Source organism: Ahaetulla prasina, chromosome 2, assembly GCF_028640845.1.
Source record: "Ahaetulla prasina isolate Xishuangbanna chromosome 2, ASM2864084v1, whole genome shotgun sequence".
NCBI classification, from domain to species: domain Eukaryota; kingdom Metazoa; phylum Chordata; class Lepidosauria; order Squamata; family Colubridae; genus Ahaetulla; species Ahaetulla prasina.
In genome coordinates this window covers 181,811,596-181,837,703 of record NC_080540.1, presented here as the reverse complement: position 1 = coordinate 181,837,703, position 26,108 = coordinate 181,811,596, and the positions used below count along the sequence as shown (strand labels likewise).

The window sequence follows — 26,108 nt, the reverse complement described above, 5'->3', positions numbered from 1 at the left end:
TCATTTGACGGCCGTCTCCAGGAGAGCTTTCTACCAGGTTCGCCTGGTGCGCCAGTTGCGCCTTTCTGAACCGGGATGCCCTATGCACGGTCACTCACGCCCTCGTGACGTCTCGCCTGGACTACTGCAATGCTCTCTACATGGGGCTTCCCTTGAAGGGCATCCGGAGGCTGCAGTTAGTTCAGAATGCGGCTGCGCGGGTTATAGAGGGAGCCCCTCGTGGCTCCCGTATGACACCAATCCTGCGCAGGCTGCACTGGCTACCTGTGGCCTTCCGGGTGCGCTTCAAGGTTTTGGTAACCACCTTCAAAGCGCTCCATGGCATAGGGCCGGGTTATTTACGGGACCGCCTACTGCTACCGAATACCTCTCACCGACCCGTGCGCTCTCACAGAGAGGGACTCCTCAGGGTGCCGTCAGCTAGGCAGTGTCGTCTGGCGACGCCCAGGGGAAGGGCCTTCTCTGTGGGGGCTCCCACCCTCTGGAACGAACTCCCCCCAGGACTCCGTCAACTTCCGGACCTCCGAACCTTCCGTCGCGAGCTCAAGACACATTTATTCATCTGTGCAGGACTGGCTTAGATTTTAAATTTATAGGGGTTTTAAATTGGTTTTAATATTTATATTTCTATTTTTAATAATTGGGCATTAGAATAAGTTTTTTAATGATTATTTTAATTTGTATATAAATGTTTTATATGCCTGTGAACCGCCCTGAGCCCTTCGGGAGATAGGGCGGTATACAAATATGAATAATAAATAAATTAAATAAATAAATATATTCTCCAACCTTCTGTTGCTATTTCCTTTGGAAGAACTATTGATACAATGCATATGAACAATTATTTAGAGGAAGCTTGTTTTGTGTATTTATAAATGATCATTTCTGTTTTAAAGGAAATATTAAAAATGGAAGGTAGTGAATTAACTCCTAGCTTTCATTAAGCACGAAGCAAAATTTCTTATGGAAATTACTATTTTACAAATGTATTTATCAGTACTAGAACCAAGATTCTTATTATTAAATTATATAATTCATTTTTCAAATTATTCAAAAATATTTTTGAGCTATGAATTTTCACATGCTATTTCTTATTTTGATGGAAGCAATATTTTGTGTGCCTCTGCTTTCTTACATGGTGTGTTGTCATTTTTAGGCTTCTTACTATTACGATACATCATGGGAGATAGTAATTTACAGTAATTTTTAACCAGCTTGCACTGATTAACGAGCACTGTTCCTCGTGACAACTGGATTGAGATGTCTGTACAAATACTGTATATGTAAATGGTGCGGCATCATCCTGAAGATAAGGATTTACTGGGATCCCCAGGGCTTCATCTTTGGCTTGTGCTATTTCAACCTACAGGATGAAAAAGGTAATCAGATTTACAGATGAAAGAAGCTGGAAGAATGGCTAATACTTTGTAGCAATCTTAGCTACTTTAAGATATCTGGACATCTTAAAGACACCAAGGCTGAGAAACGCTGCTTTAGGATGAAAATCACACATCAAACTGACTGACAGGTTTGTGTGTGGGACAATGCCAGCAGAGTGATATTGGGCAATGACAAATACACAGCCTTGTATTGGAGTAGGAAAATTCATATAGTAGGTACAGGAATAATGACTGGGGGGAATAATTAGATATACTACTGTGCCATCAACTGAACCCGAGTAAGCAATGTGAGGCAGCATCCAAAAGGGCAAATGGAATCTTCAGCTACATTAATAGAAACATCCAGATCACAGGACATAATCATTTCATTGTAGTCTCTGCTGGCCAGACCATGGGTATTTTGTCCTTTTGGGGATCTACTTTGAGATGTTGATTTAAGGTTAGACAAAAACTATCAAGATGTTAACGGATCTGGAAACCAAGCACTTCATGCAATGTCTGGGCATGTTTTGTTCGCAAAGGAGAAAAATAAGGATACAATAATCAACCAATCCAAAAAACTGTTGCGCAAGAGTGGGTCAATGTGTTCTCTGATGAAGTGAGAGCAACAAGAGTCAGTAAATTAAAAAGAAAAACAAAAAAGAAATTGAATATTAGAAGTGATTTCACAATGTCCAGTGCTATTAAGCAATGCTTAATTCTCCCTTGCTGGAAGTTTTCAAATGAGGATTGGATTGTCACTTGTCAGAGCAGTTTAGTGGATTTCAGGACTAGAGCCAATCCCTGGACTGGATGATCTTTGAATTAATCTTGACTCCTGGCAACTTCATGGACAGGTCCATGCAGTTTTCTTGGCAACATTAAAGAAGTGGTTGATCATTGCTGCCTTCTAGGGTATTTTAACTTCCCAGTCTAGAACTGAGAGTCATTGACTCAAGATCATCCAGCTAGTTTCTATGCCTAAGGGGGACTAGAACCTGGGTCTTACTGCTATTTGTCTAGCACGCTAAACACTGGGTCACCTTGGTTTTCAAGGTGGCTTATAAGATCCCATGCACTCATACTTCCTATGATTTTTATTATTCCTTTAGGAGCATAATGATGAAACACGACAAAGAACCAACATCAAACAAAGGATAACTCAAGTAACAGTAAAGTAGATGTTTTAGCAATAAATCTACAACACAACAGAAGTAGAACTGATTTCATTTATATTCAGTCATTGAAGAATAGGCCAAACTCTATATTTACATACTTTCAAATGTGCTTTTCTGTGCCTGGTTATGTTAATATGCTCACATTATATGATATAATATTATCTAGTTGAAGTTTGCTCTTAGATTGGACAAGAATTAATATGATCCACATTGGGCAAACAAATCTTATGGGTTTAATGTCTTTGGAAGTAATCATGCAAGTCAGGGTTTTACCAAAGGTGCTTTTCTAAAAGGCAACTGGACTTTCTTGGTTTTTGGAAAACATTTTGCTTCTCATCCAAGAAGCTTCTTCAGTTCTGTAGTTCAGAAAAACCAAGAAAGGCCAGTTGCTTTTTGGAAAAGCACATTTGGGACAAATCTTATGCTATAATGTTTCAGGAACACAAGGTATGAAATGTATTGGTCAGTGGGATTAACCCACTTCCTATCATTCTTCAGAATGTCATTTGATTCTGTTTTAGCTAATAAATGAACTGTTCACTGTTTCTGTTGCTAGGTGTAAGTGCTACTGTAGCAAGAACTGACAATTTAAATACCATTTAACATAATAGATTTTACTCACTCTATGAAAATTGTTCTTAGGAGGAGGAATACTAACAACAAAAATAAGGGAAGCCAGAAGAGCAAGTAAAAACAATGAAAGATAGCATGTTCAAATGTCATGACTACACAAAAGAAGATATGCCAAAATGTCCCCTTTTTGCCTTTCCATCATTGTTAATGCTAATTACACCAAATGTAATTTTAAAATAAGGAATGCAAACAAGTACAACAAAAACCACATTGGCTTATTGGCTTAGTTATATAATAAGCAAGTCCTGAGTAACAGTATGGCAAGAAGTGTCCTGGGTAGATGAGACAACCAACAAAGGCATTGAAACTGCTTTTTAAAAAGAAAATAAAACCATATTTCAATAGCCCAGTGAATCTGTGGAACCAATCTTAGTTTTTAATACAATAAACAGATTGAAAACTGATAAGATCCATCAGCTGTTTTTGACAAACTGATCAGCAAAGAAAATACTGGGGCGAGTATTGACGTGAACAGAATTCTGGAAGTAGTCATAAGCTTTTGAAAATGTCTTAAGTCCAGTTACTATTCATCATTCTGCAATATAAACCGCTTCCTGATTTAAGGGATTTTGGCCAGATTGTTTGCACCCATCCCCAATGCTTTTAAATCACTTTCCAACATTTAGAAATGTTCTTAAATAGAGATTGAGCTGATTAAGTTTCGTAAAAAAACAACAACAACATTCTCTGTTCTTTTGAAAAAGAGAAGGCCACTGCAGAGAGTTGAGGTTCTATGATGTTTCCAGCCAAAACTGGAAATCTTTGCTGAATTAATTGCACTATTAAGCTCATTCCCAATGTGACAGGAAGGACCATCTGATGTGCCTTGCTGGTTAAGGAGCACAGACTGAGAAAGAAAGTGGGTGAGGATTTCTCATAAAATTAAAAAGAAAAAAAAGAAACATTAGGATGTTGGAATATCCATGTTATTTCAAAGTTATGATAAGATTGAACAAAATAGGACAAACGTAGCCCTCATTTGGGTTGACTGACAGAATATATCATGGAATATTGAAGATTGGCTGCTCCTGTCAGCTCCATTAATTAAAAAGCAGCATTTTCATAGCTACTCTCTGGTTTTGGAAACTGAAGTTCAGTTAGGTAAGACCCATCCATGCTCATCATAAGACATCAAACACTAGGCCAGAAGCCCAGTGGTACAATTACAATACACTTCTTCAAATAGGCCCACCCGAGGAGGAAGACGGCATCCCAAGCCCTCGTGTTTTGGCAGTTCTTTCTTTGGTCCAAGCACCCCTAACAACAGTTTGTGAGGAAACCTGTTGCCTTAGGAAGGACTGGTTCCATCTGCATCATTTTCTTCCTGGTTGGCCTTAAGTTTGGACAATACAGCATGGATCCGGAACAGTGTTCGTGACTCCATTGAATAATTTTTGTAGTTGTTCCTGGTGGGAAAACATTCAACAATTGTTATATCCCTTATATCAAACCTGTATGTATTCTGTACACCAAAAATTATTTCAGGAATCCAGTATTATTTTACAGGATAATATTTGGTATTTTGTAAATGAGTCCTAAGGTAGATGTCCAAAGGACAGCTAAGCATCCTACCAGGTCAGATAGGGTGGACACACTCCTAGTTCCTTCCCCAAATGTCCTCTGTTGGGATCTAGGAATTGTGCCTTTTCCCTAGCAGCCCCTGTCCTATGGAATACTTACCTTTTGAGGTTTGGTAGGACTCCATTTTTTTAGCTTTCTCAAAGGCTTTGAAGACCTGGCTTTTCTCCCAAGGATCGGGAGAAGATTAGATGATGGTACATTAGCATAGATGGCTGCAGATTTTTGTTATTTCTAATGTTTTATGTTTTAATTGGTTGAGGTTTAAAATCAGTTTTTAAAATGATTTTATATGAGGGTTTTTTTTTCATGTTTGATTGGGGTCTACCCAGAGATGATTGAAAAATGGGCAGCTATGTAAATTTTTAAATAAATGTCTAGATCAGATGAATGTGATCCAATAAAAAGAAATGCAATGAGCAAGACTGGGAAATACACATTTGCTTATTAAATTACTAATCAAGTGGTTTGATTCAGAGTAACTGAGCTGAGAACTTGCTAGTTCTTAGTCCTACTTAAACTTACTAAGAACTTGGGGAACAGAGGAAAAGGTAGCTAACAAGCACTTTTGGGCCCTTCTCTCCATGAGATTATAAAACTGTCTCAAATGCTGTTAAGCTATGAAGTAACTATATCTTCCAGGGAAAAATATTATGAGATATGCTGAGTGTTTACTTACTTGGCTCTGCGGAGCAACTGCACAGCCTCTTCATTTTGGCCTTGTGCCACATACAGCAGACTCAATTCCAATAGTGCATTAGGTACCAAGTAATGATCATACCTGATCTTCTTCTCACTGTAAGCAGATAGAAAGCTGGAAGCTTTTCAGGGTTTGCTGTAGTGCAGCTTTCCCTGATCTAAGCCCTCCAGATAGGTTGGAATTAAGTTCCCAGAACAGTCAACAATGCCTCACACTCCCCATTCCTAATTTTTCCCCCAATTTTTCAATTTTTTTTTATCAAAGAGACCTGCATCATACCTGTTATGGATAGCACTGAAGCACGCTTCAGCCTCGGTCAAACTGTGCAAATGCTTGAAGACAAGACCTTTGAGAAGTAACACGAGACACTGGTCATCTACCTGGTACTCACTGGCTGAGAAAATTGTGGAAAAAGAAATGGAAAGAGCAGAAGAAAAGTTAACCAGGCTAAACAGTTACTTCATATTCTACTTTGCAGAAAGGTTAATTGGCAATATTTCCATTCATATTATTCATGTAGCAAGCAGGTTACTCACTCTGCTTGTACAGGTAAAAATGGAGCCCATACATCTCCCTGCACATCTATAACAGCTTGGTTGTGATGCCAAAGAGCTAAACTACAAAAACAGATTCCCCTTCCAAAATGTACAAGGAGATGTTTATTATTTTTAAAAATCAGAGGAATATTCCACTTTTCCTCCAGGACTTTAGATTCATACCTAAAACAGAATTATAGAGCTGGATGGGCCCATAAACATTATCTAGTTGATTCTTTTGTACAATGCAGGAAAATCCAATTTTTCCCTATAACAGTCCAGTGGAATAGGCTGATCTGAGAGACTGATTGACCGAAAGTCACCCAAGCTAATTCAACCTTATTTTCAAGGACAAAGTATCTGCTAAACTACGTCTTACCAAAAGCACCATAATTTAGTGTTAGGGTAAACAAGAATGCCCAGCAAAGAGGAAGGGATTCTAGATGGCAGGGATTCACAAAAAGTATTCCCAAAGCCTGTGGGCAGTTTCTACCAAAAAACTGAAAAAAAGTTGGGGAGGGGAGAGTTGCTATGAAAAATAGCTCCCTGACTTTAACATAGATTTTTGTCCCTGCTGTTTGATTTAATATACATATTTCTCCCTAATTCTCCATTTCTCCCAAAATATCCTGAAGACTTCAATATGCATGATTTCCTTTTTGAGTTGATAGACTTATTTAAAATGTTAAAATCATGTTTGATGCTCATGCGAAATGGATGCTGGGGAGGGGAGCTTTCCTATTCATTAAAAAAAAGTCACGAAGAGGGACAAAACCAGTTAAAACACTTATTGATCAGAATACAACCCATCACTTATTCCAGGTGTTTTTTATAGAACGATTCTTTTCCTAAACATGGGTTTTGGTTGTTTACCATTTCTTATTTTCTGAGAAAGCATGGCTGTAAACCAGAGTCATTTTTGGAAATAAAGATTATGCCAATGTTTTTGCAGCCTGCTGATTCCTGTATTTAAATTGAAAGATGAGGTGGGTCAAGGAGCCTGATGATGTCTCTGTTGCTAAGCTGGGGAACTTCTGTCTGTTGACACCAAATTTGCTCTACGTGTAAAAAGCCAGCGTGCTACCTGGTGCTTCTTGTAGCTGCTTCTCAGCCTGTATCAGAGTGTCTAAAGTTCCTTCCAACAACTCTTGCTGCTTGCCTAGCACTGTAAATCCATTCCACATGTACATCATTTCCTGAAAAAAAGACAAAACCAACACAGAAAGTGAAAAGAAGTGAAAAGAAAGGATAAGATCAAAAGGATTAGGGATAACATGGTAATAGTGTTCCAATATTTGAGGGGCTGCCACAAAGAAGAGGGGGTTCATCCTATTTTCCAAAGCAGCAGAAGGCAAGACAAAAAACAATGGTTGGAATCTAGGAAAGAAGCAATGTAGAACTAAGGAGACATTTCCTAACAGAACAATTAATCAGTGGAACATCTTGCCTTCAGAGATTATGGATGCTCCATCACTGGGGACTTTTAAGAAGAGCCTGAACTTGTTTGGAATGATAAGGGGTCTCCTGCTTGAGTGGAGGTCAACTAGAAGACCTCCAAGGTCCTTTCTAGCTCTATTATTCTTTTACTCAGGATTGTGGCAGCAGCCGTATAAATGGAGGAGGCATATTTTGTCACTCTGCATCAGGAAAGAACCAGTTTGGAATAGTGGTGAAGGCACCAGGCTAGAAACCAGGAGACTATGAGTTCTAGTTCTATCATAGATATGAAACCAACTAAGTGACCTTGGGCCAGTCATTCTATCTCATCCTTAGGAAGGAGGCAATGGAAATATTGCCAAGAAAATTGCAGGGACTTGACCAGGTAGTCACAGGAGTCAACATTGATTTGAAGGCATACTAGGGAACCAAAAATGTCATTCCTGAGCTCCCCAACATGTGAACCAAACTACACTGTATGCTTACACATTGCTTACACATTGTTTTACTAATTTTATTTTGAAGGGATCAGTTGGTGGAGGATCCACAAACAAGGCCTCATAACAGTCCCCTACTAATTTCCACTTTAACTACTATCTGCCTTCAAAAGATGGTGACTGCACTCCCCTGCAAATTCACAGCCAGTTATGGATACTTATAGCAGGAAACAAACCTAGTTCCTTCTTTTAAATGTGTTCTTAGTTTTAAGCTGACCTGGATCTCTTAACTTCTAAGCCAGAAATCCAAGTTCCATGATATTCAATGCATTAGTTTTAAAGTAGAACTTTTTTCCCTTACTGATTCTGAAGATCTCTTAGGATGCAGTTATACAATTCAGATACAGGTTTGAAATTAAGCTCTGTGCATACAAAAGGCAGAGAACTCAATCTAGTGTGGCAAATGTGCATTACTCCTGTAATTTTGTACTTTTAAAAAAATCATATTATAATTTTATTGAGATTAGTTCTTCACCTATAGATACAATGCTATATGGAAAAAAGTAAGAAGTTAGTTTCTGTTCTGTAAAAATCCTGTCATTTGGAGCATGCATATCCATTGTTGGCAGGCACTTCTCTGACAAATCTCAATTAAGTAGAATCACAATAGATCTTAGCATCTTGTTTCTTGTTATATTACAGTCTTGCAAGGCAAAAATATGAAAAAAGCCCATTACTTTTGTATATATGCATCTGGTACATGAAATACACACACGTATATATGGTATGTACATAAACACATAAATATGAATGGGACAATGTGGCCTATTCATATATGTTTCTCAGTTGTGTATATATACAGTATGCAAACAGGCTTGCCAGATGATTTAGGAAGAACATCCATTCCAGTTTTCACTTTTGATCTGCAGTTCATGGATCGAATATAAAGACTGTCAGTTTGGCATAACTGTGAAGAAACCTTCTGCTGCTTTGAGACTCTGTGCTGTGAAATAGTAGAGATCAACTTTCTCTCCTTACCAGGGCTGGCACAGGTAAGGGAACCAGGTCACGCGATTTGTAGCGCCTTGCCTTCCGAATGGCAAATTTCTCTGTGGGTGGTGATTTCCCAGCAATTCTCTGTTTGAAAGAGGAAACCTGCCTGTAGGGTAAAAGCATGGAAATTACTGAAGTTTCACAAAGGCAGGTATGTGGAAATTAAAAATCCTAAGAAAATTTAGAAAGAGTTTAGTCCAGTTCTGCCACATCAGACTTCAAATCACAGTTTTCAGTCCTTTACATGTAGTCCTTTAAGTAAGACATTGATTATCCTTCTGCTTTTTAACAACATTCCTTCACAAGGACTTCATTCATTCACTGTACAAAAATGTCTGTGGCAAAGTAAATCTGCAGATTCCTAACCTGGAGAATTTGTGGTCAGTTTTACCATTGGAACAAGAGAAAACTCTTTAAATCTGCCTGGGGAATTTTGGGAGTTAAAGTTAAAGTCCACACATCTTAAAGTTCCTGAGGCTGAGAAACAATGTTTTAGAACATTCATCTTTAATTGCCCCCAACTTCCAAAAACTCTTACCTAAAAAGTTCAACCTCTACTTCACCAAAGGGCCGTGGCTCATTTGCAGGCAGCATGCTAAGGAAGGCAGCTTTCATATATACATACATTGCCTGCAACAAAGTAGAACATTACAGGATTCTGACAGGGGCCAACTTTACTTATTTACTTACTTAAAACATTTATGCAGCTGCCCATCTTATGCCAAACTCTGGGCAGCTCCCAAGAATTAAAACAACATAAAAACCTGTGCCCATCTTATCTGGCGTTCTTTTTTCCCAGCGGCCAGCATTGTAATCTTGACAAGATAGACCAGGCTAAGAAACCAATGCCAAGAAGATGGACTATTTTTATTGTAATAGTCATAGTAATGGAATGTTGCAAGTCCGAATGTACTTCCCCCTTCCTCTCTTTATCTTCATGTGAACTAGGAAGAACGTGTCTGAGACATTTGCTGAAATTAGTTTCTTGGCCTGGGCTCAAACCCTGTTTATCTGACTGTCTTGGTAGCAGCTCTTCCTCCTATCCTTCAAAGCCATTATCTATGTCCTCTATAAGCATGGAAAGAGGCACAATCATCCTCTTCCATTACAGCTCCCCAGGCAGCTATTAATTGTTAAAATATGATGACTGATATGCAAGATAGTAAACAAGGAATAATCACAGATAATACTGAATTGTTCAGCCCCATTTTAAAACTATTTAAATTAATGGTCATTGGCATTGCCTCATCTCATGGAAGCACATAGCATAATTTAAGAATATGTTGTATAATGAAATACTATCTTTTTTCAGCCCTGAGTCTCTTTTCACTTCAATGAGTAATCCAAATTTCTGATTTGTAAGGTAGGGGAATTCTGCCATATTTTCTATCTCAAGGCAATTTAATAATATTCTTCATGCTTACTTTTACCCACTTCCACTTAAAAAATCCTAAATATTCCCCTTGCTGGAGAGGTACTCTAATCCTCTAAATATTATGGTTGCTCTTTAAAAAAAATTTTTTACAATACTCTCTTTAAGGTATGGTAACTATACATCATGTTCAAAGTATAATCTTACCATATGTCATAATGGCATAGTTACATTGACAGTTTTATATTTAATTCTCTTCCAATGAATCAAGCACAGAATTTGTGCATTCTCTCTTTTTATAACAGTTGTACTGAGCGATGCACTATGACCCCACAGCACCATTCGTGATTAGATGATGCTACCTCTATCCCATTAATAGATAAATGTAGTATGAGACCTCAGCACCAAGGTACATCACTTCTGAAAATGTGAACACACACTTGACTTTGATAATCCAGCTCCATATTCTTTCTCAAATGCCAGGCTTCAAAACTGGAAGAATTGGTGCTGAGTGATTAAAGATGGAATCAACAGGAATGGAAACTCCCAAGGTTTCAATAGCCTTGATGTACTTTGCCTTTTTTTTTTTAAGGAAGAGATTTTCAGTTTCCATAATTTGGTATAATGTTTGAATATTTTGCTCAAATACACCTGGGTTGCTCTTTAATTGCTGTACACCTTTCTAACCTTAGACCAGCGGTTCTCCTTGCTCAGCAGATCTGCATAGAAGTATGCCATCTTCCACATTCCTTTGTAGGCAAAGCACCACATCAGTTCCCAGTAGCACATGTGATGAAACTGCTTCCAAGCTTGCTGTGCTGAGCAGCCTTCTTCAAATTTCTTGATGGCCTGGCCAGGGAGGGAAAATTCCAAAATGAAAAGCATGAAGGGTTTAGAAAAGTTAACATTTTTACTGGCAAGGAGGAAATAGGGTTCATATAATACTAGAGGTAAGTTTCTTCTTGAATTCAACTTCCTAAAAAAAATCATAGCTTCCTTTTTAAAAATACGTAATCACAAAGCAATGAGGGCTAGACATTTGTTAAAATAGATTTGAAAATTGGGATATTAAGATAATTCAGAAGCACAGCAATACCTGGTGATTGTCTATGTGCCATTGCTTTATTCTGAACTATGTATGTTGCTACCTTCATCTGCCATCCCAGCAAGTAGTAGGTCTGGGAACAGGAGGTGCTAAGATGACGATTGTTATCATGGAAGGCAGAAGGTTAAAATTTTGGACATAGTAATATATCAGACCTAAAAATAATTTGTAGGATGATTCAGGCATACTGTCAGAACTGCCATCTTCAGCTTAGTGTTTTGCTTGCAACTGCTATGAATTGTTAGGGGATGGGGGAAAGAGGAATAGACAACTGGCATAGAAGGTAGAGATGAGTCAAAGGGAAGGTGGGTTGACAGAAACCAGAGATGTGAGAACCAGCCTTTTCCAGTCTTCAAGGCCACAGAGCCTGGGAAAGGAATGCAATTTGCACCAAGTGGTACAAAACATCTGAGTGGTTCCCAAAACACCTATGCAGCATGCCACTAGATGAAGCCAAAGCAGCCAAAGGGGGTGGGCTGGGGAGAAGGGGAAAGTTTTGTTTTGTTTTGTTTTTTAATTTATATCCCGCCCTTCTCCGAAGACTCAGGGTGGCTTACACAGTGTTAAGCAATAGTCTTCATCCATTTGTATATTATATACAAAGTCAACTTTTATTGCCCCCAACAATCTGGGTCCTCATTTTACCTACCTTATAAAGGATGGAAGGCTGAGTCTGGGCCTGGTGGGGCTTGGTGGGACTTGAACTTGCAGTAATTGCAAGCAGCTGTGTTAATAACAGACAGACTTAGTCTGCTGAGCCACCAGAGGCCTCTAATAAAGTAACTTTTTGTGTGGGAACTTTAGTTCTAGCCTGCTTCTACTGCAACTACGAATCCTTAGTAAAAGAACCTATCACTTCAACCAAATGGAGTTGATGGTTTTTCTTTCCTAGGGACTTAGTTGGGGCATGCCTGAAACATACCCTCCATGATGTTGAAATATATATTAGCTGGTTTCCTGTTCTGATCCTACTAAAGCACCTCACCTCATTGATGTTCCCTTTGATTTCCTCTATCCTCCCAGCAAAGAACAAGAAAATGGCACTCTGTAAAATTAAAGAAAATGATGCTCCGGTAAACAGCTATAAGCAATATGACAAACTCTATGTTGATAAATATTGATCCACTCTATCCCTCCACATTATCCATCCAAAGCCATCTTTACTGGGATAAGAAACCTTATCAAAGGTGATAGCAAAATAACTAGCTTGAGGTTCAGAGTCCTCATGGAACATATATCTCATAGTGGGGAAAGATAATCTCAAATATTTCTATACCACTTTGGATAGATTAGTCCTACTTTTATCTGCCCCCCCCCCATCCTTTAGAACCTTCTGAAGCTTTTAGTGCATGGGTGTCAAATTTGTGGTGTCACGTTGCTGTCATGTGACATTTTGTGATTTTTTTTTTCCTTCAAGGAGCTGTGGTGGGTGTGGCCTGCACATAATGCATCTGGCCTGCAGCCACCAATTTGACACCAATGTATCAATCAGTGTTTAACCAAACTAACTGCCATATCAAATTAACAGATTTTGCCCAGCAAACCTTTTAAACGTTACTACACAGAAAGTAAGCATTTGAGTTTACATGTACCGCATTTTTTTTACTGAAGCTCTAAATGTACTGTACGTTAAAAAAAGGACATCATTTTCAAAAACAAAACCAAGAGTGAAGGAACTGAAATACTCAGCGCCTTTCAGAAATCTAAGGGAGCCTAAGATACTTTCAGCTTTTGATGCCCTTTACTATAAGAAAAATTTAAAAACCTGGAAACAAAGTAAAGCATCAAAAGAGAGAAATGTTATTCAATTATCTTTAGCAAAAGAAAATAAATATGAATCTAAATCTGTTTCCCTTTGGGCTCAAGGCTTAGGTTAAAAATCCCAAACTCCTCTCCCACCCCATTGGCCTCTTAGATGCAAAATGTAAAACATCATGCCTTCCCCCACATCTAGCTCTGAACCCAAACATTTCCTTACAACTCTGAGTAGGGAAAGAAAAATCTAACTGATCCTTTAGTTAGACACAAACACAGGCAAAAAGTGAGTGACCTGAAGGACAGGGCAGTCATTTGGATACCATTTTACCTGTGGATAGCGGGAGAGGTATGGCTTCAGTAGGGCCTCAGCCTCTGTGAAATCATCTTCACCAATTCCTGAGGACAACACAGAGAGATAAAGGTGCATAGCATGAATAAGGATAAGACAATCATAAGTGTCCCCCAGGCAGACCTTGAAATATCCAGTTAGAGACTGAAGATATTCTTAAGTAAACCATACTTTATGGTTATCCCTGAGAATATTGCTTTCTTGGGTTGCTTGAGTTCCCAGCTGGTCAGGTAGCCAATCCTGAAGATTTCTGCTACAAGTCCCTAAAATTGTAGTGTTTCGGTCCCATTTCCTAGCTTTCTCTCAACCTCTTAAGTAATCAGCCAGAGAAACAACACAGATTGTCACTGTTTGCACTGAAACCCTCTTGACATTGAACTGCAGAAGATAGCCCTCTTTTCTGAACTGAGTAATTTATACATTTATAAACACACATTTCATGAGTTTGCTGAATTCCAATTATCTCACTAAGCCTTAATGTGAATCATACCAGATAGGGAAATATAATTATAGTACTGTATATGCAAAAGCAAAACCTACTTGCTTTCTTGCAGAAATCCATCTCACTATGACTGAAGGAGTACTGAGCAAACTTGTTATACCTATTAAGTTAGACCAGCTTTCTTCTTCTTTTTAGTTCAGCCATAGGTATGCTGATGCCTCCCATTAGAATTTATTTTAGTTAATTGCATCAAAAGATGTATATATCCCCATTAATTGACCTTAATCAAAATAAGAAAGCCACCCCCCTCCCAAAGCAGCCATCTGTTGGGGAAAAGAGACCCAGTTCCTTGATCATGCTGCTGCCACATCCCCAATGCTTCTCTCTGGTGGAAGGATTCACTTACCTAAGATGAAGGTAAGGAAAGTATAGTAGCAGAGAAGCAACATTGTACAAAGCAGAGCCCGCAGGTTGGCTGTCGTGGCTCCCTGATGTAGTTTTTGCAAACCATAATCCTGAATGGAAATCAGAAATAATATTCAGAAAACTGAGAGAACCCGTGGAAAGAAATAGAAGAAATGTTGCAAATAAATTCAGCAAAGGTGAGAAAAAAACAAGTTCCCCAGATACAGAAAAGTATTCTGGATAGGTGCACTGGTTTTAGTGAACTTTATGGGATTTCAAATTGACTGTATGGAGGAACCCAGTAGTGCCCTCATCCACTAATGCATTTCTGTGTTCATTTCTGAGTTCATACATAATATAAAGTACTCTGGCTTTGTTTTGGATTAGCATAGAATTCATACTCATCCAATTTAATTATATTACAAATTACATCTCACTATTGGTTCAATGAACCATAAGTTTAAAATTTCCAAGCTAAGGGTTACATATTACCATAGCTATTGATTGCTTCATTACTATCTCTAAAAATATTGCAATCATTTGGATTGTTTCAGCCCAGGTAGGTTAATTGCTTTTAATCTGTTGCTCTCTAGCATTCTATTGATCATGGTGGTGGGAGAACTGGAAATTATTGTCTAATGCATTGGGAGCACCCCGTACTAGGGAAACCCAGAGAAATAAGTTTTCGAGGGTTTTAATTACTGAACTAAGTGTACCAGTGTCCTCTCACAAAGCAGTTACATGTCACCAGATACATTCTGCAATCCCAAATAATGTATTCAGAGCCTTCAAACTGGCACTTGTACCTTGTCCCCTGAAAACCCAGCAAATTCCAGAAGTCTCAAAATCCGGGGTGGGAAGAGGGAGAGAGTCTGTGGAAAACACATAACATAAAAGATAACAGAGACACCTGTAAGGAGTTCGTCCTCTTCCCAAATCTTCAATGTGTCCTTCCAAAGTGGAAGATCTTTTTTCAATATGGATCAACTCTGAACCATTTGTTGAGATTGTCCTCTACAAAGCCCTCCACATCCTCTTCCCCACAGTTTTCTTCCATTAGCATCATCTTTTTCCAGGAAGGGATTCAATTCTGGCTTGCTTCTCTCTTAATAGTAAACACCCATCCTGTATTACTTCAGATTTCGGCGCTGTGCTACTCAGAACCTATACAAATAAATGTTCCTCCACAGCAACGTTTGATTCTATTAAAAAAGGCTCTGCCTAAAGAAAAGTAGAATCATAACAAAAGTTTTGAACCTATGTTTACCCTTCTCATAATACTTTTTCTTCTAATGGAATGACATTTCAACATATGTGTCTCCAAGTGAATTACTTCCCTAGGAACAGTCTGAATTATGGGAAAGTCTGAGTTGCTGATCACATTTTGTCCACCGGACTCAAATCATTCTATAACAGAGAAACATTACATCTGGAAATGTACTAGCTGATCCCAAATAAGCACAAGAAGAAGGTGTTAGAAGTAAAATTGGGATTAGAGGCATTTTAATTTATTCTGAACCCAGAACAAATCATAGCATTCCAGACATTTTACTATGCTTCAAAACCAAATGTATGTTTGGTTCAGGCACAGACTACTTGGAAACAGGTGCATGCAATAGTTTATGCACAGTGTTTGGCACACGCATAATTGGGATGTATACAGTAGTCAGAGCAATGATGCTGTAGATGAAGTTAGTTCCTTGGCTTAATGGCACTCCTTCAACTGTAGACTACATGGGTACATCCATAGTGCTTCATTTTTACAGTTCTTAAATTCCTAATGTATTAAAGCAAAAAAGTCAAAATAAGAATTCCAAGTTCTAATAAGGAAGAAAAGTGCTGGAATGTGAGCAATTCCACATTTTAAATTAATTTAGTCATACCATCATATTGGCCTCAGAAATATAATAGAGCTTGCTTTTGCTACCAAATACATTTACTTCAAAATAAACACCATTTTATTGTAGCTATCAAGTAGAAGTTATATAACAAACATTTCTATCCACATAGACCTCTCCTTGATTGAATAGCAATAATACTTGATCAAGTATTGTACAAAATCACATTGTATTAAACTGTATGCAAAATGCAAATCAAATTGGCCCAAATTTTGCTTCTATGTTGCTTTCTATAAAAATAGTGTAAGATGGGGAGGTGGGCAGAACAAGAAATGAAGCCAGAAGAGCCCTCCCTAAATCACAGCCCTGTGTTCCCTGGGCAAAGGAAAGAAGTCTCATGAAGACCCCTGCTTGAGTTATGCCCATGTCCACACAGAATGTAATGCAGCCCCTACAGCTGACTTCTTGGCGCCTTTGGGGAGAAAAGTTGCTGGGCAAGCTTAGCTTTCTTCTTAGCAATTAAGAGTATCAATCTTGTGGAAGGCTACATTTAGTCTTTCATGGATATATTTCTCTGATAGATGAAGCAAAAGAAGAAAAGTACAGCAGTAACAATTATGCAAGAGAGGCCCAGTCTTTCCGGAAATCACAGCACAAATGGCTATGGAGACCCAGAATCCAGCAGCCAGACTGGAGTAGGAGTCCTGCAGTGCCAGCCAAACTTTGAGATCCCTCCTCTATGCAACCTCTGACATTTCTTCTTTATGCAAGCTAAAATGTCAGCTTGCCTTGAACGAGCTTCAAAGAGAGTTCTCTTGTAAGGATATGGCTTCAGCAAATAAGGAGGGGGAGGAGCATCTTCACACCTTTGCCTATGGATTCCTCTTCCCCATTCTTGGAGTACTTCCTTGTTGAGCACAATTTTCTTTTTACATAAATATTTGTAATTTACTGACCAACTAAATAATTTCTCAGCCACACTATTCTTGGTCAATCAATCTATATAATAAAATCTCAGTTTTCTGTATTGGTAGGCTAGCTGCTCTCCCTCTATACAAATCCATCAAATCAAATTTTTGGACGTGACTATGGTCAGCATAGATATTATGCTTGAAGAAAAATATATATTTCTAATAACTTTTCATCACTCATTTCTGATATGACATCCCAAACTTTAGACAGAAAACAAGGAATGAATTTAGCACAATTCATTCTTAAGCCACAAGAAAAGATCTGACATTTTGGTTGGCAAGCCTCAATGGAGTAGGGTTGGCCAATGAGGATAGTTATACTATGGCGTAGCTCCATCAATTTTCCATCACTCCAGAAAACCTTTTAGTTTTGGAGTAATTTATTTTTCTCAAATCTCTCTAATCCCTTTTTAAAGCTATCTAAATTTGTGAATTTTACCCCATTGTATGAAGTGAATATCTCAGATCACCTAAATGCTCTATGAAATATTGTCCCATTATCATTGGATAATCCATCATTTGTTTGTATTTTAGTTTTAGTTTTATAAGAGATGGAGAAGAACTTCTCTATTTTTAGGAGTTAAACTGAGAGCCAGATTTTCTCAGAGCAGAAAGATCAGATCTATCAACAAGCAACAGCTACACACTTTCAAAACTAAAAAGCAAAAGGCAAAAGTCTGATTAAATCATGGGAAAAGAATTAAAAAGAAGTGCAGGAATTAAACTACAATAAGACAGGTTAAAAACAGGCAACCCCAATCAACTGTAGTAAATGGCTACTATACGTCCTAGTATGCAATACTGTAAAGATTCTTCACTACATCATCATGTGTTATAGTTTGAGCTGAAGAGTATAGTCCACCAATGCCAACTCAAGAACTATTGTCATTCTTATAGAGAGCCTGATGGTGTTTAACTTTTTTACACAATGCATAATTTTATGAACTTCTATGACATCCTGCTTTTTCTCAGTTAAAATACCCCATGCAATGTAACCTTTACTCATAGGAGAGTTTTTTCAGCCCTTTGAGGTTTTCTTCCTGCCAGCCCTGTTGGCTAAGGCTCTCTGATATATGATAGCACAGATAAATACCTGCTGTGAAAAAGAAATTAGAACCAATTATCCCAAACACAGGAATAAAGAAAAAGGAAATAACCTGGGGTGCTGATCTTCAAAGCTTGCAAGCAATTTTAGCTGGCAATATCTTAATACACTACCTACTTAATACCCACAATAAGTGCTGTTCTCTCTCCATATTTGTATTTCTTTCTCAATTTGTACATTTGCAACTACAGAACTGCGTCATAATGCCCAAGTGAAAACTAAGTGGGTTACTTCTGAAAAAATTAATGGATTGTCTCTTGGAGCTCAGTTTTTGTCATAAACATAACTTTCTATGCCCCTTAAGAAGCTGTGGAAGCATACTCAACTCACCAAATTGAAGGCACCAATGCCAAGAGCAATTCCCCCCTCCAGATGGATACGAACAGAGTTTGCAGGCAAGCAACTAGGTTGGATGAAAGCGTTCAGCTCTCTGTGAATATAAAAAAGGTTACAGAATTCCATTGCCAATTTATCTGCCTGAAATTACCATAAAAAAAGGGTGGTTCTATTTCATAGACCTTTTTCACTCTAAACCTGGCTTTTAGTCATACAGGGAATTCAATTTATTCCCTAAGACACTCTATCGATGTCCAGATTTAAACCTCTAATCCAGAACAGGATAATGCTTGTCTGGAAGATAAACATATATAGATCAATAAAGATAGAATTGATACCTACCAGTATTCCAGCTTTTCAATTACTTAATTATTGTGCACTGTTTGCATGAATTTGAAATATATATATATGCCTAGACTCAAAAGATAATGCAAAGGATAGTAGCTGACATTCTTTTGTACTACTATATCTCCATTCATTTTAGAAAGAATCACTAAAAGCCCCCCAAAAAATTTTTTTAGTCAGTTTATATATTTTACAGAAGGACGTAGGCACTACAATAATAAAAAAAATAAAATAAAATATCCAAAGGAGAATACTTAAAAATTTGGCTATGTTAATTTTAAAGTTATATATACTTTTTCATTTTGGAATTCAGCAGGTAGCCCGAGCCACATTGCTATTCCCACAGTTAAATAATACAAGCTGAGACTAATTCAAATCCCTACTCTTCCATGAAATTCATTGAGTAATTTTGGACTCATCGACCCCACATGCACACCACTAGGATAAAATGGCCCAAGGAAAATCAAAGCTATCATTTCAAACTCAACAGAACAAAAGCAAGATCTAAAGAAAAACTAGGAATATATACATATGAGTTGATTTGGCAATATGTGGAAATGTGACTGTCATGCTTTATGTCAATAGTTTGATGGTTCTGCCAGTTATGTGTGGAACCATCCCCTCTATCTCAGTTCCTCTTCTCTGTCCCTCAATCCCCTTTTGGCTAGGATGGGGATTGGACGAAAGAGTATTCACAGCCTTTTCCCTTGTTGATTAGGCAGTTATTCAATCAACATGCAAGAACAAGCACATAACTAAAAACAAACTTAACCAAGGCGTTCCTGATTATAGAACACTATGGAAAACACAACTGAAAAACTCAGTTCTTTGGGTTGCTGATTGTTCTTGTTTCTTTGTTGTTCACTGTGCAGTTGACCTGTTGACCTAATAAATGTGCTAGCAAATAGCTAAGATATATATAAACAATGCTGCCATCTAGTGGTCCAATGGTCCAATTATCCATTGAAGGATCAAGAGGTAGCAAAATACTGAAACTGATTAACTCATTTTAGATTTAAGGCATGTAAATAAAAGGATTCAACTCTTGTACTTCTGTAGCCTATCAGATGAGACATTCCTTGGCAGTGGTTGATGTTCCCAGGGAGTTCTGGGTCATTTCTTTTTGTTATCTTGTTTTACAACTTCCTCATTGATTCCCAGAGCTAAGCCTCTTTCACAAACTCCACCTATTCAAAAACATGACAACCAGACAACCATCATGGTCACATTGGTCCAGATAACCAGCAGAGAAAAGCCAAGAATGACTGCATAAACAATATAACTCTTTGTTGCCACTTAGTGGTTGAAAGGTTGTATAGTCAATCCATAGTTTTTAAAAAATCAGATGTTGATGGAAAAAAACAAAGGAAACAGTTGCAACATACAGAGGAACTAGGGCAGTGAGGGCTAACCTTTTTGCTGTCGCATGCCAATAGCAGGGGGAGCGCAGGGGGGTCGTGTGTGCGCGTGCCCACGCCCATAATTCAATGCCCCCATGCCCCGCCCCCCGGTGCATGTGTGCACCCCCTCCCCCTGCTTTTGGCACGTGACGGCAAAAAGGTTACCAGTGGATCCAGGAGGCCCATTTTTCGCCCTCCCCAGGCTCCAGAGGCTTTCTTGGAGTCTAGGGAAGGTGAAAACGGCCTTCCCCACCCCCCGGAGGCCCTCCAGAGGCTGGAAACAGCCCGTTTCCCGACTTCCGGTAGGCCCGGAAGGCCCGAAAATCAGCTGGTTGGCACGCGCATGTGCGCTGGAGCTGAGCTAGGGCAACGCGCGCGTGCCCACAGATATGGCTCCGTGTGCCACCTGTGGCACACATGCCATAGGTTCCATCACGGAACCTATGGAACCTATGGCATGTGATGGAACCTAGTTCCATCACGGAACTAGGGTATTGTACATGATAAGTGGCTTTTAATATGAACAATGATGTTGGATGGGGCTAGAATTTTAGTTGATGGGTCACCAATTTTTGCCATAGGAATGTTGTGCTTAACATGTATGGACGGACAGCAGCAGAGCGTGGATCCCTTCTGGATGCATTGTAAGGGTTACACGGTGAAGGCACCAAGAGTGAAGGCAGCATTTTCCTTCAGCTTTAGGATGGGAAACATCTTTGTTGCTATAGCCCAGGGGTCAGCAACCTTAAACCCTCAAAGAGCCACAAAAGGCCCCCCGTTCAATTCTGGAGCCAACCGGAAGTTCCGGTTCCCCCACCATAGAATCTCCTCCAAGTAAGGTGTCCTTTTTCCTCTACCTGTCCTAACCAAAAGCCGTATCAATTGTGGAGCCGACCAGAAAACCTGCCCCTTGCAATAGAGCCTCCTCCTGGCACACCATGCTCCCCACCCTCCAGTAACCAGAAGCTCGTCTCAAAATTGTGGTGCTGACCAGCGACAGGGAGCCGCAGCAGAGGGATGAAAGAGCCACCTGCAGTTCCAGAGCCGCGGGTTGCTGACCCCTGCTATAGCCTATGTCTCATCAATCTACAGAGTTTAAATGGAGGGTAAGATTTAAACATTGTAATGCTTCCTCTTTACAGAGCAGTCTTGTACCTTTGGTCACCACCTAAATAAGCCTGTCGGTGACAAGTGGACCAAAGACTTTCCCATTCCAAAATGTGGCACGTGGAGCTTGTTTTTGTCTCATACTCCTCACTAATACTCTTTCTCATTCCTACCTGTGACTTTACCCCTTCATTTACCCAGACCTGCCTTTCCAACTCACCTGTAGATGAGGTAGCTGTTACGCACCTTGATTCCTCCTTTTAAGAAATTAACCATGTTTTCATCCTGTAAGAAGCATAAAGTCTCCATGAATAAAACAACTTCCATTTGCTGGGATGATGTATATCTAGCCAATGCCACTCCTAGTCACACAGCGCTTCATCAAAGGCATTCATCACACTTAGCCACCAGCAGGATGATGCTGAAGTGTTGAGGCTTCATCCCCCCCAGCTTGCTTTCACTAAAAGAAATTAATCTTTAGATAAGTGGGGAAACTGAATCTCTAGACAGTTATCTATATCTGACTCCCTTGCCTGATTTGTTTCATAGAACAGTATTTCTCAAGCATTTTGCACTCCGGTTCTGTTTTCCACCAGGCAAGCTAATGCAGTTCTCATACATGGGTGCCAGCTGTGTCTGTTCTGTCCTCCTCCGCCTCCGTCGGAATGATGACTTAATTAGCCAGCACTATCAGCTCTGGTGGCAAAAGAGCCAGCGTCTGCCAAGAGCCCTCGTTATCTTCCACAACGCTGGTGAGTCACAAACTTCAGCTCTAGTCAATCAGCGGATTTGTCTGTTACAAAGAGACACAGCAGCTCTGGCTGCCTTTTATATCCTGTGGGGTGTGGCTCCATGACTCAGCACTTCCTAGGCCTGCCCCACCCTTGTTCTGCTGTTCCCTCCTCTCCTGCCTACGAAACCAAGCCTGATTGCCATCAGCTGGGTCTGCAGGTGTGGCCTGGGGGTGGGAAGAGTCAGGGGATGGAGGCCTCGTTATCTCTTCCACCTGGCCTGTTTCTGGCTCCTGGAGCGGAGCAGGGAAGCCGGTGCTCCCGAGGTAAGTCCTGACGGCCCTTCCCCCACACTGTCCAAGTCACTTTCTGGCAGCAGGCCCGGCTCGGGGGGCACAGACACAACAGTGTCTGTGGAGGTGTCAAAGATGGCAGGAGTGCAGCTCCACTCCTTTTAAAGATTCAGGTGACACTGATACCTGTACAAAAGGAGCTTGCATTGTGGGCATTGCATTGTGATACTCATCAACCATCTTGCTGATTTTGATATATTCACATTGACATCACTGAGCTACAGCCTTCAAGTGAATAATACTTTCAGTGTTAGAAGTTCCTAACACTGAAATTACAAGGACTACAAGGAAAATTGGAAAGTCAAAAGAGCAGCAGTTAGGAAAAAAGAGTGCTTTTGCTCCACTTGTCCTGCAATTTCCATAGTTAGCACAGATATTTGGTTAACTGAGACTGAAACTTTCCACAGAGCCAATCTGGTGTAGTGGTGAAGGTGCTGGCCTAGAAAACAGGAGACTGCGAGTTCTAGTTCCCCATTAGACATGAAGGTCAAGTGGGCGACTTTGAGCCAGTCACTCTCTCTCAACATACCTAACAGGGTTGTTTTTGTGGGGGGGAAGAGGAGGAGAAAGGAGGATTATGAATATTCGACATCTTGAGTTATTTATAAAATAATAAAGGTAAACTAAAATTCTGATAAACAAACTCAATGCACAAGCTCTAATACAGGAAGAAAAATGCTGAAATATATTTCTTGGATTCTGTTTTCCAGGTTTCTTGCACCTCTCTATCATAGAATTCTCTCTCAGAGTTGGGAACTACTGTAATAATGGGATAGAATTTGTGATTAAGTTTGAAGGGAGAAGAATTTTCTTACCTGGAGGAAGATGAGGGCTGCCCGGTGCAATAAGCATTCTGCATAACATACTTCAGCATGCAGTTCCTCTGTAACAGGGAAATATGGATTTAGGGAGTATGTGCAGTATTTCAAATATTGTCTTTAATTATTCACCATAGTAACTCATACTTTTGTTATGTCCTACTTGAACTATCACAATATTTTCTCAGAAGCTTCAATTGGTCCAAAGTGCAACGAACTGTCAGTGGGAGCAGATTACACACTAGTCAACATGTATGGATCATAATTGGGACCAGAAACTTTGTTGCTAAGTGCTATAGCACATATGGGTTGTTCGGTGGAAAGAGGCAGGAGTCCCAAGTAAGGAACTCAGGGCAGCATGGGAGAGGTGAGCAGGTGCCATAAGGGGTGAGGAACTGCCAAGGGCAACTGCCAGGGAGGATGGGCAGGTTGCCATGGGATCCAGAAAGGCCAGTAGAAGGTGCAGGCAGATCAAAAGAGGCCTTGGGTGGGCTGGCAGAGATCGCAGGAAAGTTAAGGGAGTGCTGCAGGTGGGCACACACTGCAGAAGGTAAGAGGCCCAGGAATGCCACAGAAGATCCTTGGGAATACTCCATAATGGGCTTCTCAGGAGAAAAACAGCAGGAGTGACTTACTGGGATGACTTATAGCCTCCCTCCAAAGTTGCCCATTGACTTTGGTTGTGGGAAGCCAGAGGGAATATCACAAATTGTGATCACCTGATGAGATTCTCTGTGACATTGTAATCATGAGCTGGGCACCCAAATGCTATAAGTTATCTAAAACACCAGATTAAGAGATGGCCTTTTATGGGATGGAGTGGACAATATCTTTCTTGCAATTAGATGTTGACATCCACCCATATTTAGGAAACTATCTCTCCCTCATCAGTTACTTAAAGGAACCAAGAAAGACAAACATCTAGTCCACAGGCAGCAGAAGATACCCTAAAGAGGCCCCATTTCCTCAGAGGACACAAGAATCCCAGGTAATGCAGTAGCACCTTTCACTAGATCCTGCTTGTCTGGAATCAAGCAAGACCTGAGTGGATTTATGTAATTTTACACCTACTCCCTCTTATCCTCCAGCTTTTCCTACATTAAGACAAATAAAATATTCTCTTGATTCTCAGGACTTTGAATTTTAGCTCTTCTCAGTTCTCACCTTCCGTACAAGCATCTCCACCTTGCCGACTAGAGAAGGTACCAGTCACAGTGGTTTTCCTCCGAAATCTGTCAGGGGAACCAAAAGCAACTGAATTACTAGGTTCTTCATCCACCTTCTCCAACCCCTCACCCTAGGACAGGGGTGTCAAACTCAAGGCCCGCCAGACAGATCTGGCCCACGATGAGGCTGAATCCAGCCCGTGTGGCCATCCAGGAAAATGTAAGGGTATGACCCACGTCACTTCGGCCTGGCCCCCACCATCCCAGTGGGCAGGCGTGCGCACACACAGGCCCAGTTCTCTGTCGCCCGTGCAAAGCAACTAAAGTAGTTTGTGGGACTACAGTAAAAAAATAGTTCAGACCTTCCAACCTCGCCTTTTTTTTTTCGTGAGAAGTTGGAAGGTCTGAACTATTTTTTTTACCATAGTCCCACAGACTATTTTAGTTGCTCTGCACGTGGCAGCAACAAAAGGAGCTGGAAAGGTTAGTGAAGGGATGTGGCTGACCTGGGTGGCAGGGTGTGTGTGTGTCAGGGTTTGGCCTGGCTGGCCTGGCTGAAGGGCTCTCAGGTAAGCCGGGACAGGATGAGTGGGGCAGCTCTGCACCCCCTGCCTTGCTTCGTCCTCCACCCTGTCCCCTTGCTTCATACTTTGCCACTTCTTCTCCTTGCTCGCCACCATAACCTAGCAGGAGGCTGACCAATACATTGATGTGACAGCCACAAAGCAAGGCGGGGTGGGTGGGTGTGGAGCTCCCCCCACACGCCTCACCCCACCAGCCAGATACTGAAGCACCGCAACTGCCACTGCAGCGAGACAGAGAGGGTGGGCTCTTCAAACTGTGTGTGTGTGTGTGTGTTTGTGAGACAGAGAGAGAAAGAGATCCCTGCTTTAGTTGGGACATTCAAGCTGCTGGCAGCAGTGCGGGAGGGGAAAGAGCTAACTGAGCAGCTGTTTTTCTCCTCATCCTCCCCACTCAAGCAGCGCAGGCTCTGGGGACAGCAGGACCTCACATTTGGAGAACTGTGAACTCCAGCTTCAGTCAGGGCATTTAAGCTGTTGGCAGTGGCAGCAGCCACCTAATGATTGCCCTCTCCCCAACCAGCCAGCCTGCACCGCCTGACCTGCTCCTTGCCTGGCCAGCTGGCACAAAACCTCACCATGCTCCTCCTCCTCCCTGCCCAAGCAGCAACAGGCTCCACGGGACAGAGTCTCATCCCTACCCCGGGGCAGCAAACTCTGGCAGGCTGGACGTGGGTGTGAAGGGCCTAGCCCCGCAGTGCTTCCTGGCTCAGTTGAAGGCTTTGTTCAGCCTTCAAACAGTAAGGCTGGCCGTGGAATCTGAATCGGCTGGGTGCAGGAACCAAAGTTGTCCTTGGCCCTGGTGCGCTGCTCACTTACTTGGGCCAGCCTTACTGTTTGAAGGCTGAACGAAGCCTGCAACTGAGCCAGGAAGCACTGCGGGGCTAGGCCCTTCACACCCACATCCAGCCCGCCAGAGTTTGCTGTTGGGGAGCCCACTGCCGCTTGGGCAGGGAGGAGGAGGAGGAGGAGGAGGAGAAGAATGGCAAGGCTTT

The 26,108-nt window shown here is 40.7% G+C and overlaps 1 protein-coding gene across 9 annotated transcripts in view; it reads right to left on the bottom strand.

The window, feature by feature from the left end:
* Window positions 1-749: 749 nt before the first annotated feature.
* LOC131193570 (tetratricopeptide repeat protein 39A-like) overlaps window positions 750-26,108 on the bottom strand; it is a 42,815-nt gene continuing 17,456 nt past the window's right edge. For 5 of the 9 annotated variants that reach the window (XM_058173890.1, XM_058173886.1, XM_058173889.1 and 2 more), the window contains exons 4-18: window positions 24,531-24,598; window positions 23,364-23,431; window positions 21,685-21,749; window positions 18,607-18,706; window positions 15,169-15,234; window positions 14,364-14,472; window positions 13,495-13,562; window positions 12,394-12,453; window positions 10,991-11,152; window positions 9,470-9,561; window positions 8,917-9,037; window positions 7,089-7,200; window positions 5,748-5,862; window positions 5,448-5,564; window positions 2,504-4,596 (exon numbers count right to left, since the gene is read on the bottom strand). In XM_058173890.1, coding sequence (XP_058029873.1) covers window positions 4,479-4,596; window positions 5,448-5,564; window positions 5,748-5,862; window positions 7,089-7,200; window positions 8,917-9,037; window positions 9,470-9,561; window positions 10,991-11,152; window positions 12,394-12,453; window positions 13,495-13,562; window positions 14,364-14,472; window positions 15,169-15,234; window positions 18,607-18,706; window positions 21,685-21,749; window positions 23,364-23,431; window positions 24,531-24,598 — 1,441 coding nt within the window. In that variant the 3' untranslated portion in view covers window positions 2,504-4,478. Of the gene's footprint in view, window positions 1,364-2,503; window positions 4,597-5,447; window positions 5,565-5,747; window positions 5,863-7,088; window positions 7,201-8,916; window positions 9,038-9,469; window positions 9,562-10,990; window positions 11,153-12,393; window positions 12,454-13,494; window positions 13,563-14,363; window positions 14,473-15,168; window positions 15,235-18,606; window positions 18,707-21,684; window positions 21,750-21,997; window positions 22,253-23,363; window positions 23,432-24,530; window positions 24,599-26,108 lie in introns of those variants that run through there. The other 4 variants (XR_009153949.1, XM_058173893.1, XM_058173892.1 and 1 more) reach the window with 4 other exon arrangements.